The sequence below is a fragment of the Barbatula barbatula genome, assembly GCF_947034865.1.
Source record: "Barbatula barbatula genome assembly, chromosome: 11".
Taxonomy (NCBI): domain Eukaryota; kingdom Metazoa; phylum Chordata; class Actinopteri; order Cypriniformes; family Nemacheilidae; genus Barbatula; species Barbatula barbatula.
This window is the reverse complement of record NC_136774.1, coordinates 16452070-16470777: the sequence shown is the minus strand read 5'-3', so window position 1 is coordinate 16470777 and position 18708 is coordinate 16452070. Positions and strand designations below refer to the sequence as shown.

The following is an 18708-nucleotide window of genomic DNA, read 5'->3' as shown; positions in this document are numbered from 1 at the left end:
TTCACTACAGCAGACAGATGTATTCGGGTCGGTGATATGTGCTAAACATGGCTGGGCACAGCAGGGGCTAGTCACGCAGGGGGCATTCAAATTATGAAAAATGCAACCTCAGGGTTGACATGTTCATTACTGAATGAATATAGAACAAATACACACTCAGGAGCCTAGACATACACAAACGTGAACAACTATTATAATAAATAATTCCTCTAAAGTGCTCCACCTGCCGCTCCTTCGTGACAGTACACCGGGAGCTGGGGGCCGCCCCTCTCGCCCAATTGATTTACCCTCGATCTCACCGTTTTTAACCCCCGCCCACTGCTTCATACATTGTTTTGAACCTCATGAAAAACTCGTGCTAATGCACACATCTCATTGTAAATGCGAAGTAATTGAGCAAACAGTGAGTAAATATCGAGGATCCTTAAAAATGAATCTGTTTGATGTGCAGTTTTGAGTTGAACGAGTATACAGGGAGTGAATTTTGAGATGGGGTGCTGCACGGGGAGGTGTATGTTCATATTCTTCTGCGCAGTTCAGCTGGTAAGACAAGACCGTGTTTTGTAGAAATATTACAATCTTTTAGTCGCTGTACTTTTGTAACCTATTTATTTTACCTACCGGTTATAGAAATGTTGTTTGTATTTGTATATTAACTTAAATGTGAGTTTATTTGATGTCTCTGCAGTCCGTTAGGTTGGCGCGCGTTCGCCCTAGAGTTTATTCTAATCGTTTATCTTTTGGATTCGTTTTTTTTCGCATGTGATATGAATAAAGCTTAAATGCACGTACACGTATGAGACCTAATATGTTTATTTCAGACATGCGGTGTATGACGGGACACTAGAACACCTTTGTGTATCATGTTAGTAGTCTTTGTTACCGTTGCCATAATAGGCACCTACCAATGTGTGGAATGCGTAAATGTAAATATTTTCTTTGACTGTTTTATTTTGATGTTGGCACAACTCCTACATGTCACTGACCTACAATTGCAACCTAAAATCATGTATAAAAATCTGCATTTGCTTATTCTTATCAACTTTCTATTGTATGTGTGTTCATCTTCATCACTCTTCATTGATTGGTCGGGGTCTTCCAGTGGTGTGGGGCCGTGTTCTCCTCTCATATGAAGTGTTAGTAATTGGTTTGTAATTGTTGCCTTATCTCAGTTCAATAGTTGCACTGGTGTCCTCCACAGGAGGAAACCTTCTTTCAGTGACCAACAGAGTATGAAATTCTGCCATGATTTACTCACCCTCAAGTTCCAAACCTGTATAGATATCTTTGTTCTGATGAACACAAAGAAAGATATTTGGAAGAATGTTTGCAACTGACATTTCTGGGGCATCATTGACAACCATAGGAAAATTATTGTACATATTTTTGTTCTGTTTAATACAAATAAGATATTTTGAGGAATTTAGGAAAGCAAAAAGTTCTAGAGCACCTTTGAATATCATTTTTGTCTACTGTGGTAATCAAGGGTGTCCCAGAAATGTCAGTTGCTAACATTCTTCCAAATATCTTTCATTGTGTTCAATCAAAAAAAAAAGCATATTTATACAGGTTTGGAACAACTGAGACAAAAATTTATTTTTGGGTGAACTATCTTTAATTGTTTTTTAACTGTAGCCAGAGCACAGCTTTCTTTGGGTAAATATCATATTGATTCGTTTGACTCTTCACTTATGTATCTCTTTTATATTGATCTAGTATTACATCACATATGACATTATAATCTCATTGGAGTTTTATCCATTTATCCATGACCTTTTACCGTCTATTAAATAAATTATGAAGATTCAGTGAGACATGACAGAACAGGCATGCTGTTATTAGTCATCAGTCCTGTATATTGGATTTCTGGTTGGCTTAAACCCAATATAGAATATAGTGCCTAATTGGCTTAACCAGTTGCACTGACTGTTTCACACATGTGTTTATAGAGCATGTCTAACACCATGCCAACACCTTTGATGTAGTCTATGGCAACAGGTTCTACCACGGTTGCTGCGCTTGTATAGGCAGTTTAATCACTTAAATAGCTTGAGTTTAAAATGTTTAGATGACCCATACAGTTGACCTTAAGCTGTGACTGTTCATTAGGCCGACTGATATTACTGAGATATTGCAAAATAATACATGTCGATAAAACATCTCTTAATGTTATTTTTATATTTGGTTATTAAAGACAGGCCATTCAAAAGCAAAAGCATGGTGACTGATGAAGATGTTTTGTGAATGGTTGATTTGAAGTGGAACCTCTGGGAACAGCTGGTAGAAAGCAGTGGTGTGGCACACGGAGAAAGAAGGGGGTTGGATTGTAGGGGGATGGGTGGTTAGTGGCAGAAAGAGGGTTTATGACTGCTGCAGTAAAGCTTTATAAGAGAGCATCCCCCACACGCAGTGCCTCCTGTCTGAATCATACATCCCTTCACTGAGCCTCTGACCTCCAGGGAGAGCTCTCATCTCTTCCATTCTCCCTCCCTCTTTTCTTGTTATCCATCTAGCGCTCTCTATTTTTCTGTCACAAGCTTTGTACCCCATTGGCTCTGTTGCCCTGGCAACCCTAAGCGTGTGGAAAAACAGAGGTGGGGGTTTCGAGTGTTTCTCTGGGAAAAAGCAATGGGGTCTTTATAATTATTGTGATTGGGCTAGCATGGTTTATCTGTGGAAAGCAGGGAAAAGGAGTGTGTTGTGTTTTTGCTTTTTGGTCATAGATGCAAAGTAGCTGGTGATTTTATTGTGTTAACAACATAGAGCTCATTTATCTTTTTCTTTCACTCTATCTTTCTCTCTTTAGATCGCTGCCGTGGAGAGACAGGTGTTTGATTTTCTAGGTTACCAGTGGGCGCCCATCCTTGTCAACTTCCTGCACGTTATTGTGGTGATATTGGGATTGTTTGGGACAGTCCCTTATAAGCCCAGATACATTATTTTGGTGTGTATATGCCATACTTTTGTTTTTGTAATGAAGGTTATACAGACACATATTTATTTTGTTACTAGAAATAATGTCATCATATGTTGTTAAACATCATTTTATTCTCTCTTTTAATTTTTTAGTATATAGTCTGGACTGTGTTTTGGGTGACATGGAACATCTTTATCTGTTGCCTTTATCTAGACCTCGGAGGCCTCTCTAAGGTAAAAAGTCCCGATAAATAGGGCTACTTATGTGGGTCAGTCTGATGCTATACTAAGATCACATACATTCATGGCATTTTTATAATTAAATATAATCTATGATACTTTATCTGTATTAAAGAAATACTTCAGTCATGATGTATAGTTTCATGGCATTTTTGTTCTGTGCTTTCGTAGGACAGTGATTTTATGTCATTGGGGCTTTCCTCTCACCAGACATGGTGGAAAGACAAGAGTCTTGACTGCGAGAATATAAACATCCCAAACACTAGGTGGCAGCATTTCAACAGTCCTGCTCAAGTCTCTGAGCTGGGGTGCATACTAGAGTATCAATACATTGAGGTCCTGCATAGCGCCCTTCAGTTGTTACTCTCTGTAAGTCAGTTCTTTTCAAATGACACCTAGGTAAAACTGGAAAAAGCTGTTAATATGTTTTATACATATTTATACACCATTACAGAAATTCAGGCACACCTGTGTTGTATGTGATGATCCTCAATCTGTTGCTTTGTTTGTATTTGTGTAGGCGCTGGGATTTGTTTTTGCCTGCTACATCATCAGCATCTCCAATGAAGATGAAGACACATGTTTGTAGAATATTTATATTTTCTACTTTTATGACTTATGGGAAAGAAAAAAACTCAATTTATATTTAATGATGCACTAAACTTATATTGTTTTTGAGTATGTTTCTAAATTTGTGTCTGTATTGTGTTTCTTTTTTCAGATTTATATAAATGAAAGGGTCCAGATTTTAAAAACCTTCCCAGAGAGAAAGTTTCAAGAAAGGTCATAATTTCTCAACTAACAAAGGACACCAGACATATTCCATTAACAGTACTTCAGACAACAAGTGTAAACAGTATAAATTGTATTCCATCTTCAAAAAAGCAAGATAGTTCATTTCTATTACAATGAGATCTTGATGAAATCTGAAGAACCATTGTACACTTTTGGGAAAAATCTGCAGGATTCTAAAGCATGTTAAACCCTTTGAATGGTGCTAAGAGTAGGCCTACCACAACTTTAACGGTATAGCTAAAAGCAGATTAAATATGCAAAATATTAAACACACAAGCTATGCAGAGGACATAAGATGTGTAGAATTTATGAATAAGGGTGGATCTTATTCTTCACAGTTCTTTAGAGCTGAAAAGTTGTCAATTTACCTGCAATACAACACATACCAGAGCCATTTTTGTGTAAGAGAAAGAAACGGTAGTGAGAATGTCTCCATGTCTCGGTCTGTTCTCTTGTTCACCCAAAGAAAAATGTAACACAAAACCAAACCTTATTTTGTGAGTGTAAATATTGCTTGCTGTTTTTATGGCCATATCATACATCGTTCTATACTAAATTTAATTTAAGTTATGACAAGCTAAATACATATTTTTGATTTGATAAAAAAATATTAGAACAACATTTGGCAGGCCTACGAAAATCGGCATTTTGTAAGTTTCTGGTTTTGAAGGGTAATCGAGGAAATTCCCAAATTGTAGTGTCACCTAGTGGACACACAAATAAACAGCAAGCGTTTGTGTTTACGTGTGCCCCAATTTATGCTTTTGATCAATAAACATGCCTCGATTATTGTGTATGACTGACTGATGATTATGCAGCAAATGTGCTTCTGTGGGACACATTTTGTTTTTAGATGTAAGCAAACTAAAATCACACCTGCCATTCTTTCAACACTGAAAATGCTAACGACTTACAATAACATGAAATTACGAACGTTTGCAACACACATTGCCAGTTGCCCTTGAAAAACGTTACAGCGTTTGAAGAAAAAGACTACCAGTTAAGTCATCAGGCTTTAGTTTCCCATGCGATGTCTAAAGACATTAGATAACGCCTTTGAATTAAGTTGATCCGGTAACAAAATGCAGAACACATTAATTGAAAGGCGACGTTCTTCATCCAGATCCTTTTCTTAATCGGATAATATGGGTTAAATCTGCAATTAAAAGAAATGTCACGGACACATTCATACTCACGATCCAGGAAGTAAGATAATTGTCAATAAAACGCCATCTGATATAATATTTCAAGGATCAGTAGGAGGACACATCGAGTTAAAGATCATAATTCTCGCTACTCTCAGGTTGATGAACTCCGCATGGCCACCCGGTCCATGTGGCGCCAGTCCCCTCCGCGCAGATCCCGGATGGAGCGGCCATTGGGCGGAAGTGAACAGAGGTGCACAATAACTGCGGCTGGGAGGAGGAAAAACATATATACACTTGTAAAAAATTATATACACTGTGTGACAGCGTTGGATTACTTAAAAAAACGGAGAGCCTCTGATACTAACAGAAACATCCTGAGGCTGGACTTTTAGTGCCCTCAGAGGACCTAATCGCCGGAATCAAGTCGTGGAACTTGCTGAAAAAAGCGCAGTTCAGCCCGCACGGAACCGAGAGGAACCCTCGGGCTTCGGGTTACGCCGAGCACCCTCGCAGCTGCTTCGTTTTCTCTGCAGGACTCTTGCCGAATTTAAAGGGTTTCTCTTGATGAATTATGTCTACCACCAGTATTGACCCACAGGTAGGTTGGAGCGGTAGGGGCCGGTGGAGTGGCACGGCGTCGTTAAGGCCTTTAGGAGGAGCAGGGAATGCGCGTCCAGCCTCCGCCGCTTCTGCGGAGACATTGCTGGCATCTAACGTTACTTACTTATCATAATAGCGATGGCTAACGAGTTAGCATATTTTCAGTCGTTAAATGGACATGATTTAAAAAATTGCATCGCGTTTCCTCAGTTAAACAACCGTTCATGCTCGTAACACGACAGATCGCAAAATTCGCTCTGCTCCAGTGTGCCATCTGAATTAAACTTCATTTCATGCTGAATCTTTCCTGTTAGCTGTCGAGAGTTGTAAGCAACCGTGGGCAGATGTTCGTTCTCGACAAAATCTGTAATGACTAAACGATTGTCTTTTTAAGCAGTCGGTTCTTTTTAATATGCAAGAGATAACGTTATTTGATGGACCTTTGATGTGCATTGATTTATTGGTGATACTCTGGAGGAGTCGATATCGCACTTTTGGCATAATTAAATATCTCACGGCTTTACCTTTATAAGGAACTAAGAGTTCCTGTCTGTATAAAGAAATAAAACAAGTTAATATTTTATCTTGTTTTTCTTTGCATCTCCTCTAATCGCCGACTGAATGGGAAGACATCCAAAGGGCAAGACGCTAAAGGTAAGTTTTCGAAATAAATTGTTCAGCTGTGTTTGTCTGAGGATGCACATCCCATTACGGCTCATTTTAATATATATTCCATTACTAAAGGGAGAGTGTTTTCCATATCCTGTTGCTAGTATAATTTGGCCATTCATTCTTGTATGAAGTCAAGGCCAGGTTGCTTTGGTGCTGGTCATATTTCATCCACATGTTATGTGAGCTATACAAGTATTTCTATCAATCAGCTGATGAGGCCATACCTCATGTGGCACATGAGTGCGACTTTGCCTTTTGTAGCATAAACCATTGCATCTGTGAATGAGCCCCAAGTTTTTACACTGTTCAATTATGATTTTGTTACTGTGTATCTTGTAACATTGTGGTAGTCAGACAGCACATGTGGGGCATGACTCACTAAAATGACAGACATTACTGTAATCATGTATTATTCAGTGCAGTTCTTCTGATAAAGTTGAATTATGTATTTTTGCATTGGGTTATTGATGCCTTTCAAGCAACGTAGGAAGCCATTGGCTGTAGCATGTTTGTTGTCAGATCAAAATCTAATCTTTATATCAAACATTTTTCTTTATTTTAGTGCAAAATGGCTCTCTTCATCAGAAGGAAACAGTCCACGATAATGATTTTGAACCATACCTCACTGGCCAGTCTAACCCGGTGAGAGATGTGTGTCTGAGTTTGTTTTTGTGTGACTTCAAAAAAACACTCGTTACTGTTCCACAACCTTGGTCCCTTTTGAAATGAAGTTGTGTTCATATGTTGACTACATTGTCGTGCCTAATCTAAAGGTTAAAAATAATATTATTTATAATAAAGTATAATAATATTTTATGTGTCTTATTATATGATATTTATTCAGAATTCAAATGAATAATTTAATATATTTTAAGATGTGTTTGTGTTGCGTAATTTATGAGTTTTGTCATGAATCTAACAATCATATTTCTGGTTATCCCCCCAGAATAACAGTTACCAATCCATGACCGACCCATACCTGTCGAGCTACTATGCCCCCTCCATAGGGTTCCCGTACCCCCTCAGTGAAGCCCCCTGGTCAACTGGCGGAGACCCACCAATCCCATACCTCGCTCCATATGCACCCCTCAGCAATGGAGACCATCATTTCATGCATGACACTGTGTTCGGACAGCCGGGTAGTCTGGGCAGTAGCATCTATCCCCACCGTTTTAACTTTTTCCCAGAGAACCCTGCGTTTTCTGCCTGGGGTACCAGTGGCTCTCAGGGCCAGCAGACTCAAAGTTCTGCGTACGGGGGCAGTTACAGTTACCCGCCCAGTTCTTTAGGAGGGACCCTGGTACCGGATGGGCAAACAGGCTTCCCCAGTGACACCCTGAACAAGGCACCAGGTATGAACAGTTTGGACCAGGGCATGGTGGGGCTGAAGATTGGAGGCGATGTGACAGGAGGTGGTTCAGGAGTGAAAACTGTGGGGTCGGTGATCGGTGGAGGGCCAGTGGCGGCAGCGGTTGCCCCGGGTAATGGTGGAACCCCTTTAGGACTTCCACCCACCAAACCTGCGTCCTGGGCTGCCATCGCTAGCAAACCAGCTAAGCCTCAGCAGATGAAAATAAAGAGTAAGCCAGGGATGCCCATGCCTGGAGGCACCCTTCCCCCACCGCCTATTAAACATAACATGGACATTGGAACTTGGGATAACAAGGGGCCTGTGACTAAAGTGCCCTCCCCACTGCCCCCTCACCACCACCAGCAGCCACCCCTCCACTCCCAGGGTCACCTACCACCTCATCCACATGGGCTCCCACCACCACCTCAGCACCCAATTCCATCTGCCCAATCTCTTGCCCATCAGATGGCAATGCAGGGCCCGCCCCCTCCACAGCCCTATCAGAACCATAATCCTGCTCCTCCCCCTCAAACCCGGTGGGTCGCCCCACGAAACCGTAACCCTGGTTATGGTGGGGGTGGCAGCGTGGACAGCAGCGGCTCCTCAGGTGGCGGAGGGGTTGGGAATGGTGGAGGTGGACCTCCTGGCTCCGGTATCATTGAGTCGCACCCGGTTCTGGACAAGCTGCGTGCGGCACACAGCTACAACCCCAAGGAATTCGATTGGAACTTGAAAAACGGGCGGGTGTTCATTATTAAGAGTTACTCGGAGGACGACATCCACCGCTCCATCAAGTACTCCATCTGGTGCAGCACGGAACACGGTAACAAACGGTTGGATTCTGCCTTTCGCGCCATTAACGGCAAAGGTCCCGTCTATCTGCTGTTCAGTGTCAACGGCAGCGGACACTTCTGCGGTGTGGCAGAGATGCGCTCACCTGTAGACTATGGCACCAGCGCCGGTGTTTGGGCGCAGGACAAGTGGAAGGGCAAATTCGATGTGGACTGGCTGTTTGTTAAAGACGTACCCAACAGCCAGCTCAGGCACATCCGCCTGGAGAACAATGACAACAAGCCAGTCACCAACTCCCGTGACACGCAGGAGGTGCCTCTGGAAAAAGCGAAGCAGGTGCTTAAGATCATCGCCACCTATAAACACACCACCTCCATCTTCGATGACTTCTCACACTACGAGAAACGGCAAGAGGAGGAAGAGGTGGTTAGAAAGGTAATGTTCAAAACATCTCTGTAAATGCAGGTGTCTCTTGGTTATCATTTTTTAAAAGCTGTGTGAGAGGTTGGGATTTAATCAGATTGTAGTGTGAAATTATGCATCTGTTGAAGGAATATACTCCTGTTGATTCAATGTATTAGACCTAGTAGTATAGTGTTAAATTTATGAAGCGTTTAAGCAAAGAATTTTTAACATCATGTGGGGGGTTGAGATATTTGTGTCTTTAACATCAATATAAGATATAAAAATGTTATCCTAGATCAGTGCAGATGCTTCATTCAGAATGGTTGATGTGCTTTTGCTATGTTCTGATTCAGTTCAGATATTCTGTCTTTGATGTTTCGTCTAGTGATATTATTTTATACTGTGATGCTTAAGTGTGTTACTGCTAAGAAAGATTGGTAAGACTTTACAATAAGGTGCTATTTATTAACAATTAGCTAAAAGGAACTAACAGTGAACAATATGAATACAGCATTTATAATAAGTTAGTTCATGTTACTTTCAGAATAGACTAATACATTATTAAAATTAGTTCATTTTAACATCAGTTAAAGCTGATTTTGAAAAACAAAATCATCACAGTAAACGATTATTGTAACGCATTCCATTTTGCAAGGATCCTTTATTTTCTTGTAGTATAAATCCACAGCGCACCCTTTTCTTTACAGTGGTTCAGCTGTGCTATTTCTTTACATTTATTTTTCAGTTACATTCAGAGTATAAAAGCCAATTTTTTTATTTTCTATGTTATTTTAAAGGATATGAGTAATCGTGTTAAATAATCGGGATCTTAATACTGGACAAAATAACCGCGATTATGATTTTTGTCATAATCGAGCAGCCCTAACATTAGTTAATGTACCATGATCTAACATGAACTCTCATTAACAAGGAATAATAAATGCTGAAAAACTTAATTGTTCATTGTTATCTAATGTTAGCTAAGGCATTTACTAATGTAAACTAATAGCACCTTATTGTAAAGTGTTTCTGAAAGATTTTGTCTTACCATTTTACTTGTAGTTTTTGTTATTTATGGTGGATTTATTATTTTGTTTATTTCAAACAGATGTTGTCTTTATTATTTAGTAAATGGGTGGTGCAGTTTGAGCTTAATTATTAACATTTGTATTTTTCTCTTTGATCTCCACTGACAGAACTTAGAGCCTGCTCCTCTGCAGAATCGATCCCGACTGGATCAAGTAAGATATTTTAATTGTTTATTTTTCGATTGTTAGTATGAAATTAAAAGACAGAGCTTTACCTTAACATATTAGAGCTTGTCTGAATTTTGTGATGACTAAAGTTTTGGTTCTGTCTACCGCAAAGTAATCTTCCCATTCTCTTTTCCAGGAACGCCAAAACCGAAATAAACAATAGAAGGGTGCCCCTACAGCCGACAAGCAGTTGTTTTAGGACTGACCATTTGAAAATGAAATTTAAAGAGGACACAAGATGAAATTAAAAAAATGAACAATCATTATGTTTTTCTATTTAATTCTGGTGACTTTAGCCAGTGTCAGACTCGAGCCTCTGTGCATCTGGCCTCACCTGCGGAGACTGAAGTCGTTTAGCGCCTTTTGAAGTCGCGTCATCGTTTTGATTTTTCTTTTCTATCATTTGGTTTTGTTTTCATACACCCCCTTTGACCAACCAATATCTGCACAAGTCCTGTTTTGTTTCTTCAGCCCCACCGGTCTCCTTGCCCTTCAGAAATGGTTAGGTGAGTGGGTAGTGAATTTTGTGACACGTGTGTGTGTGTATCGGGGAAGGGTGATGGAGTGTATGGCGGTCGTGTCAGATGGAGAGGCATCTTCAGCATCAGTAACTGTAATGGGCCAGTTTTTTCTTTTTGTTGTCGTTGTGTAGATCCAGCAGGTGATTGAATCTATTCGTGGAGTGTTCTGCATAGAAGGGACAATGAAATGTGTCTTGACATGAGTTGATAATGTTATAAAAATACTATATTTTTGAATTATGTAACACTTGACTTTTTTGTTCAGTGACGAGCCACATGTGTCACACAGGTTCTTTTCTTTTTGCTTTTCCTGCTTGGAGCCTTAACATTTTAAAGCTACGGTGTCATCGAAACCATATAATAATGTCTGTTCTATACCTCAATTGAAACAGCATTATCAGGGAGAAGACATCCCATGCATCTTTATCCAGGGGAAGTCAACATTGTCACTGGCTGGACTAAAAATCAAAGTAAAGCTAATGTTTATGGTTCAGAGCCCAGTGCTCAGACTCTGTTTCCATTCTTAATGTTGAAAGAGCAGAAATGTAACTACTTACTGTTCCAGTCCCCGCCCAGCAGAGGTCGCTCTTTCCTTAAGCCAATCTGAGAGATGTAGCAATTCAATGCTTTTCTTTGACATCGCTTTAGATGCATCACTTTCTGTTCTTTGTCCTTTAACAGATTAAATTTTATCCCCTTTTCCTCCCCCATGTCCTCAGTATATTGCTAAGCTTTAACGTAGGAACATATAATTATAATAATAACGGAGAACGCCTCAAACGTGTAACCTGAAAATTAATGTTACTGATTTACTGTTTAAAAAAAAAGAAAAAAAAGAGTATATGGTTTCTGTGCGTGATTTTTTAGGACCTGCTTGCTGTTTTGTGTGTTTGTGTGTGGGAGAGGAGAAGTGAGCTGTGTGAGGGTTTCAGATTTCTATAGTCATATAACAAAAGATCATGAAATATATGAAATACTAAAAATATTTAAAAAAAGAATTACGAGACAAACATTTTAGTCACCCCTGAAATGAATATGCATTGTATTGGAAGGTCACTATCTATCACGTTCTTAGATTTGATCATGCTCATTATTAAAATAATATTATATGGTGTAATCCATGTTTGAAAGTGTTTTTACTGCCTTGTTTGTATGTTAAGAGCTGTCTTTATTGTTAATTTACTAATTGTTTTTGCACAAAAATGCCGAAAACGATTGTGGGGTTGTGTATCACCCACTGACCTACTCACTTCAGCTGAAAGTTTATTTTATCTCTTTGGGGATAAGCCAGATTTAAGACATGGGATAAACAACAACCTCTATTTCAAGAGGCTTTGCGAATGTTTTTGTTAATTGTGTTTATTTCATAGATCTACAAATATCTTAGAAATATTATTGTCAGTGAATATGTTCAAAATGCATTTGCTGAGAATGTTTAGAAGCCTAAAGGATCAAATTATAACAAATGTAAAAAAAGATTCTCCTCGGAATAATCACCAGTGCTTTCTGAATGTTTATTTTTTGCCCTCATTATTTTTTTTTTTTGGTAACCCAATATTTTTAGGCTGTGTTGTTGGTCTGTTTTTTTTTAGAAAGGAACTGGAATTAGGACTTCGTCTTTACCTTAGTTGGGCGCTATTAATTGCTAAGAATAAGCAACATTCAACCACAGGCATTGTTACTGTGAGTAGTTACTAAACACTACTAACAATGTAAACGTTTTTTTTTATTTGCACACCTGACACTTGAGATTTAACACGATTAACTAAAGTGTATGGCCAATGAGAGTAGTTTAGTATATGTAAAAGGTATTTGACATGGGGTCTCTGTAACACATGGACTATGATAGGCCGCATACCTAAAGGTTTTGCTAAATGTCAGATGTTGAATGTTACTAAAACAGCTTGGACTGAAATTGACTTTGTCCAGGTGTTCAAAATAGATGATAGCTGTTTAAACTGATAGGCTCATTTTGCTTTTACCCATCCAGACCATCAAATATAGTTTGAGGGCGATTAAAAAGAAGACCAAAATTCTTATAAACCAATCTGGATCAAATACAGCTTTATTAAGTACTCCATGTGGATGTGGCAGATTTAATAGAAGACTATCTATACAGTAAAATATTGAATACACAGTATTTGGAACATTTTAAAACAAAACCTTTAAATCGCAATATCTTTCTGACTTTTAGTTTAAAAATCACAGCATTTTGCCCTTAAAAATGTTGATGTAACAGAAATACCTGCAGGTAATAACTTTGGGATAGATATTACCAAATAATTACAAAACAGTGTGAAGTGCTGTCAGAAGAAAATATGTGTCTATAGGGTAGCCTAATTATATCTATAAGTGTGTTTTCGTGGTAGAATCCCAATTCTGCTGAAATTTCCCGCGTTGCAACATATTTAATCTACACAGAGGTATGGCGTTTTGAATATGTACTCATTGGTACTTTAAGGTGAAACGTCCCGAGTTCCCATAACGGTCTTTATAGTGCAGGACGTACAATTCATTATACATTACCAAGCTGAATTTATTAGGCTATCGTATAGGCTGTTTGAAATGTGCTTAGTACAATTCTGAATAAATCAACAGCCTAGAATTAGAAAAGGAATTTTAAATTCCTGTCAGCTCTGTTCCCAAAATTAATATTCATATCATGCGCCCGCAAACCAAGCGGCCTCGGTGCCTGCTCGGCTTACAGCGCTTCTCACTCGGAATTCTGCTTATCTCTCGAGTTCCACTCGTGTTTCAGTTAAGGTTTGACGTTTTAAGGTCCCTCTCTTGGCATTCACCGCGTGCCTTAATTGTATGGATATTAAATCAAGGTCCGCCGTGAACACGCAGAGTGACGGGCCCATGTCACCGCCCTCCATATCACACCATATCACAATGCATGAAGGCACCACACACATTGCACACTACAGAAGGCTGATCTTCAAAGAGGAGACTGCCGCAAAAAGCTATGTCGTAATGCTTTTTGACGAGGCAACAGACTATAAAACGCCAACATAGCAACCGCAATTATATTTCCATATCGTTTTCTATTTCAATGTTAAATTATAGATTTTCAAAGAAATGCGCAGAGCAGACCAAGCATTGGCCTATATGCACTAGAGCTGCACTATGAGCCTCTATGAGATTCTGCTGTCTCAATTCAAGCAGCCATGGCTATTGTCCTCCTTTGAGTCCCTGTGCTTTCGTGTCTCTCTGGCAACACGTTTGTTAATTCAAAATCCCAAGCATGTCAGTTGTTAAATATCATGTAGGCTATTTATCAGGATCGTTTTAACCAAGGATTCGCATTGTGTGCGACCAAATGAAGGGAGCATCCACCGGCGTGTCCTCACATCCATCCGAAGGGCGCGCATTGTTATGATTCTCACTCGTTTTGCTGACCTCTGCAGTAGTACATCCCTTATACATCAGCTGTAAACAAAACCCTTTGACATTTACGAATACAACTATTTTACAATGAGCTGTCAAAATATTACCACCACCAAATCAAGCAAAACACCATTACAGCCCCCGTAAGCACAATGCTCCATTTTTCCGTCGAGCATCTTTTATGATGCCGCTGTATCCCTCCTGCATCCCGCATTGAGGTTACGCCTGTCGTTTAAAACGCCGACTGTATCCCTTCTTAAATCGTAATCGTCTTCTGATGCAATGTTAAATGTTCTCGTTGTCGTCTTGTCTTCGTTAAACCCTTCTGGAGAGATTAGTGCTTCCTTGCGTCCCAGTGCGCTCGCCCTCCTCTACTGATAGGTCTCGAGCGCGAGAGGATTATCGGGACATGGTGACGTCATGACCCGCACCGAGGGCCCCCTCCCTCCAAATCCCCATCAGTACGATGCCCTTGAAAACCAGCGGAGCTTACATTCGGAGGGCTGAGAGCCATTAGCGCTCTTAGCATTGAGTTGCAGTGCCCAAAATTGCCCCTTTAGTTGCCGACATGCTTCTTTATTAATGCAACGAATTGATACCACCTTTATTGTTGCCTCTTTAGTTGCCGTTATGCTTCTCTATCAAAGCAACGAATTATCAGCAACTTTATTATTAATGTCATGCGCACTAGTCTATCACAATGCATTAACTGTTTCCTATTTCAGACTCCTTTTTGATTAGTCCGTGGGGAGAGTGCCATGCAATCTCCATTTCTCAACACTGCACGACCCAGGATGATTATCTGGAGGGTAAAATGTATTATTAAAGAACTAAAAACGTGCTTCTTATAGAAAGCGCGCTCATAGCGTCTCACGCGAGTAAATTACATACAAAGTCAATGCGAATGACGCGAATCGGGCGGAGCGAACGTATTTGCCATAGCCCGTCAATTTGCTCAACTTTTCCCGAGAGTAATAAATAGCGTGGAGCAGTGGAGCGTCACTAAACTGCGCCTACTCGCGGTGAGTTGTGGGTAATATTAGTTCTGCAATTCGAATTTCTACCGGAAGTAGTAGACTATCCGGGAATCTTTGTTATACTCTTTTCAACATACTACGATTTGGGCCATACTATTTCTACTTTCGTTTACTATTTATGAGGGATAAAACATACTTTTCCCGCGAGTAATTGGATTATTTGATGAATCATCGCACTGCCCCACTCAAAACACACTCTAATTTCATTATTAATATAATAACTAAAGTATAAAGAGGAGAATAAATTAAAACAGAATCTAAAACCCCAAAAGCTCATTACATCTTTTCATAGATCTTACAATTCACTGCAAAATCTATCCAATAGGCCTATCTTACATTTTTTTCCAAAACCCCCAATTCATGTTCAAAAAGGTTATACAGTACATTCTTCCCTTGAAGGGATATTTTGGGCCTATTTCCTTCTTCACTGCAAGGGAGGAGTTGCGTCTTTGCATTACAATACGGCCGGACTATTCATCCAGTGAACCTCGGCTCCTTCAGCGGCCTGTCCACCCCACAGCGCGACCTGGGCCTCTTCATCACAAGACCTCACTATAAATGCAAGTCAGTGAGGGAGTCTATGGTGATGCAGGGGTGCGATTTAGCGGCTTTGTCATTGACGAGAACTCAAGATAATGTAGATGAATAAGGACTGAAAAAGCCTATTGAGTTAAAGTAACTGCCTGCACCTGCGTCTACTGTCATGTATATCTAACCCGGTTGGCGAGGTCAAGGAATCATTTTCTTTAAGGCATTATGAAAAGGCGTTTAAACCCTCTATTTGGTAATAAGTGATTTTTGACAGAATTTTAAGATTGCATATAATAGGGTGATGCAACGGAGAGCGTTAATAACTATGAACGAAGTATTGGTTAATAACGAACGAAGTATACACCAGAGATGTGGAGAGAGAATGCTTATCAGACTCCCAGTTTGTGATGATTCCCCACCAATTACCTGGTATTTTCGCAAGCACAGTCTTCAACGAGTTAAATAAAGTCTTGAATGAATGCAAAGAGTAAAAATAGGAAGCGCGTTTTAGACCTGCTTAGAGATGCAGCTTTTAAAGGAGCCGCGTTCTTAATCGTGCTGCTGTGACTCCTGACATATAATGTTAATCGAAGAACAAAATAAAATAAGAAATCAATGCGATTTTGTAGCTTTAATGCGGATTCTTCTGTATTTCATGTATTGAGCAGTAAAGACTGTAAAGTGTTTGAGAACTGTATTTATTTTCTGTATATTTCCTACCTGTTAAACACTTACATTTACATTTAGTCATTAAGCAGACGCTTTTATCCAAAGCGACTTACAAAGTAGGGGGAAACAATAGAAGCAATTTGTGCAACAAAAGATCAACAATGCATTTTTTGGAGGGGGGTAGGAAAGTAGAGAAGAAGTACTTAATAAATAAATAATAAAGCAGTTGCAAAGCCAAAGATTAGAATGTTGGCTTTCATTCATAAAATTAGGCTGTTAAAGAAATGCTGAGGATAAAATGTGAAATTATTAGAATGTAAAAGTATATATAAATACATCAAAGCTGTGTGTGATTAGAAAGTAAAAAAAATTATCGATTAACAGCGCTAACATAAACATGTTAAACAAAATAAACAGCGGATGTTTGATTTCACTATACGTGCAATTAATCGCATTTAATTACGAAACGATGTGATTAATCGTGATTAAAATGTTTCATCTATTGACAACCCTAGTTTTTACATCAATTTCTTCAGTATAATAAAATCCACTCTGCCCCACACGTCTCAGCTGATGGGACCAGCTGCTCAACTCATCTTCACCATAGCAACTATAATTCAGTCGCCCAGCAACAGGTTTTACTTTCACCCCACTACCTACTCAGGGACCCCGATCTCCCCACAGCCAACAGTCCAATGGGTGAATTTTGTAATAGGCCTAGTGATTAAGTGTGATTCTCTTATTTGACATTTGCAGTTTCAGGGCTGATCATAGCAGTAATGTAATCTGATGAATTATCTGCTATATATGTAATTAATTTAATATTGTTATTTTGTGAGTATTTATTTGTGTACCTGAACAAACTAAATGTTGTCTATAAACCCTGCTTATGTGATTTTAGTGTCGTTAGGTTATATCTAAAATTGTCTTCTTTATTCTAGTTAAACCGTAACACACAAACTTTTTTTAACATTTTATAAAGCAGATGAGCATATGCAAGATGTTTTGTGGCTTTAGTTTGTTTGCTTAAACTTGGTTAAAAAATTTGTTTATATTCTCATGATGTTTTATTTAGACCTTTATTTTGATTTATTTAAACCTTATCTTGTGGTTATATTACACCTGAGATGGTGTCTGGGAGGTCACGTGCATTTCTTGCTAAGTTCTGGTTACATTATTTAGTAATATGGCTGACAAAAATTGTGCTGTGATCAGTTTGACATTATTTAATGAATTCAGATTAAAAAACATTCTAATTTTTAATGCAGTGTGTGCAGTATCCTTTGTTTATCCAGCATCACCAAATTGATCCACATAAGAAGGAATAGTAATGTCGAATCAAGTCAGCTTTATTTATATAGCCCTTTTTACAATTTCCATTGTTGCAAAGCAGCTGTACCAGAAAACATTGACTATAAGCAAAACATATAAGGTTTTGCAAGTCAAAACACATGTCAAATATCAGACAGACTATAAATTCGCAGTGTTAATTAAATAAAACCATGCATTTCTAGCACCCGGCCAGTGCAAAAAACTATGCAAACGGTGGAGAGGAACCCAAAACTCCATTGGAGGAGAAAAAACCTCAGAGGGAAACCAGGCCTAACCAGGGGATTCCAGTTCCCCTCTGGCAAAAGCTGCAGTCTCTGCACAAGCTCGACAGTGCTTGCACATATAAGGCAAAAAAAAGATTTAAATCAAGTAATCATTAATAATCTAATACCGGCTGAAATGTTGTAGTCGCCACATCCTTTAATGTATTTTAGCTGTTACCATTTGACATAGATAATTGAAATGTGTTTGCATGTAAATTATTACAATAAACAAAATAAGACATCAACTCACACTTATTAAACAGATGTGTGGTTCCTTCTCACAAAATAGTTGATTAAACTCCATCCACCCCTCCACATCCTTCCAGCACTGGGAGTCTAATTTATAATCACGCTCATATGCATAAGTAAATGATGACTAATTAATCAGACTGGTTTGGGGCATACAGGAGAAATGTCATCATGGCATGATTGTAATTTAAAACAATAAGATGACTTATTTTCTGGAAACAGCTGTATCAAATCCTTTGCCTGATGAACCGCAAATTATGCCATAGAATTTAGAATTGATCGCAAACAACATTACAGGAACAAAGAATCAAGAAGAAAAAGTTGAAGTCATACAGATTAGACAAAGTAGCATACAAATATTTTATAATACAAATGCTTAATTTGTAGATTCTTGAAAAAGTATCTTATACTTGAGTTATTTACATGAATTGCTTTGTTAAATTGTATTAATCAATAAAGAGTTATCTAACTAAACATCCATATATGCTATTTTTGTTGCCAAAGACAATAACTTAATGACATAGCCTATCCTTTGTTGATT

General features: G+C 38.9%; 2 protein-coding genes across 2 annotated transcripts; both read left to right on the top strand.

Moving 5' to 3' along the window:
* Positions 1 to 267: 267 nt before the first annotated feature.
* nkain5 (sodium/potassium transporting ATPase interacting 5) lies at positions 268 to 4746 on the top strand. Its single transcript, XM_079466874.1, has 6 exons — positions 268 to 543; positions 2807 to 2944; positions 3070 to 3150; positions 3328 to 3525; positions 3677 to 3737; positions 3878 to 4746. The coding sequence occupies exons 1-6, from the start codon at positions 490 to 492 to the stop codon at positions 3889 to 3891; spliced, it is 546 nt and encodes a 181-aa protein (XP_079323000.1). The 5' UTR covers positions 268 to 489; the 3' UTR covers positions 3892 to 4746.
* Positions 4747 to 5147: 401 nt separating this feature from the next.
* Positions 5148 to 11822, top strand: ythdf1 (YTH N6-methyladenosine RNA binding protein F1). The gene is made up of 6 exons (XM_079466873.1): positions 5148 to 5697; positions 6329 to 6353; positions 6934 to 7013; positions 7318 to 8949; positions 10116 to 10160; positions 10312 to 11822. Exons 1-6 carry the CDS (start codon positions 5671 to 5673, stop codon positions 10336 to 10338), a joined length of 1836 nt encoding a protein of 611 aa, XP_079322999.1. The 5' UTR covers positions 5148 to 5670; the 3' UTR covers positions 10339 to 11822.
* The last annotated feature ends 6886 nt before the right edge of the window (positions 11823 to 18708 follow it).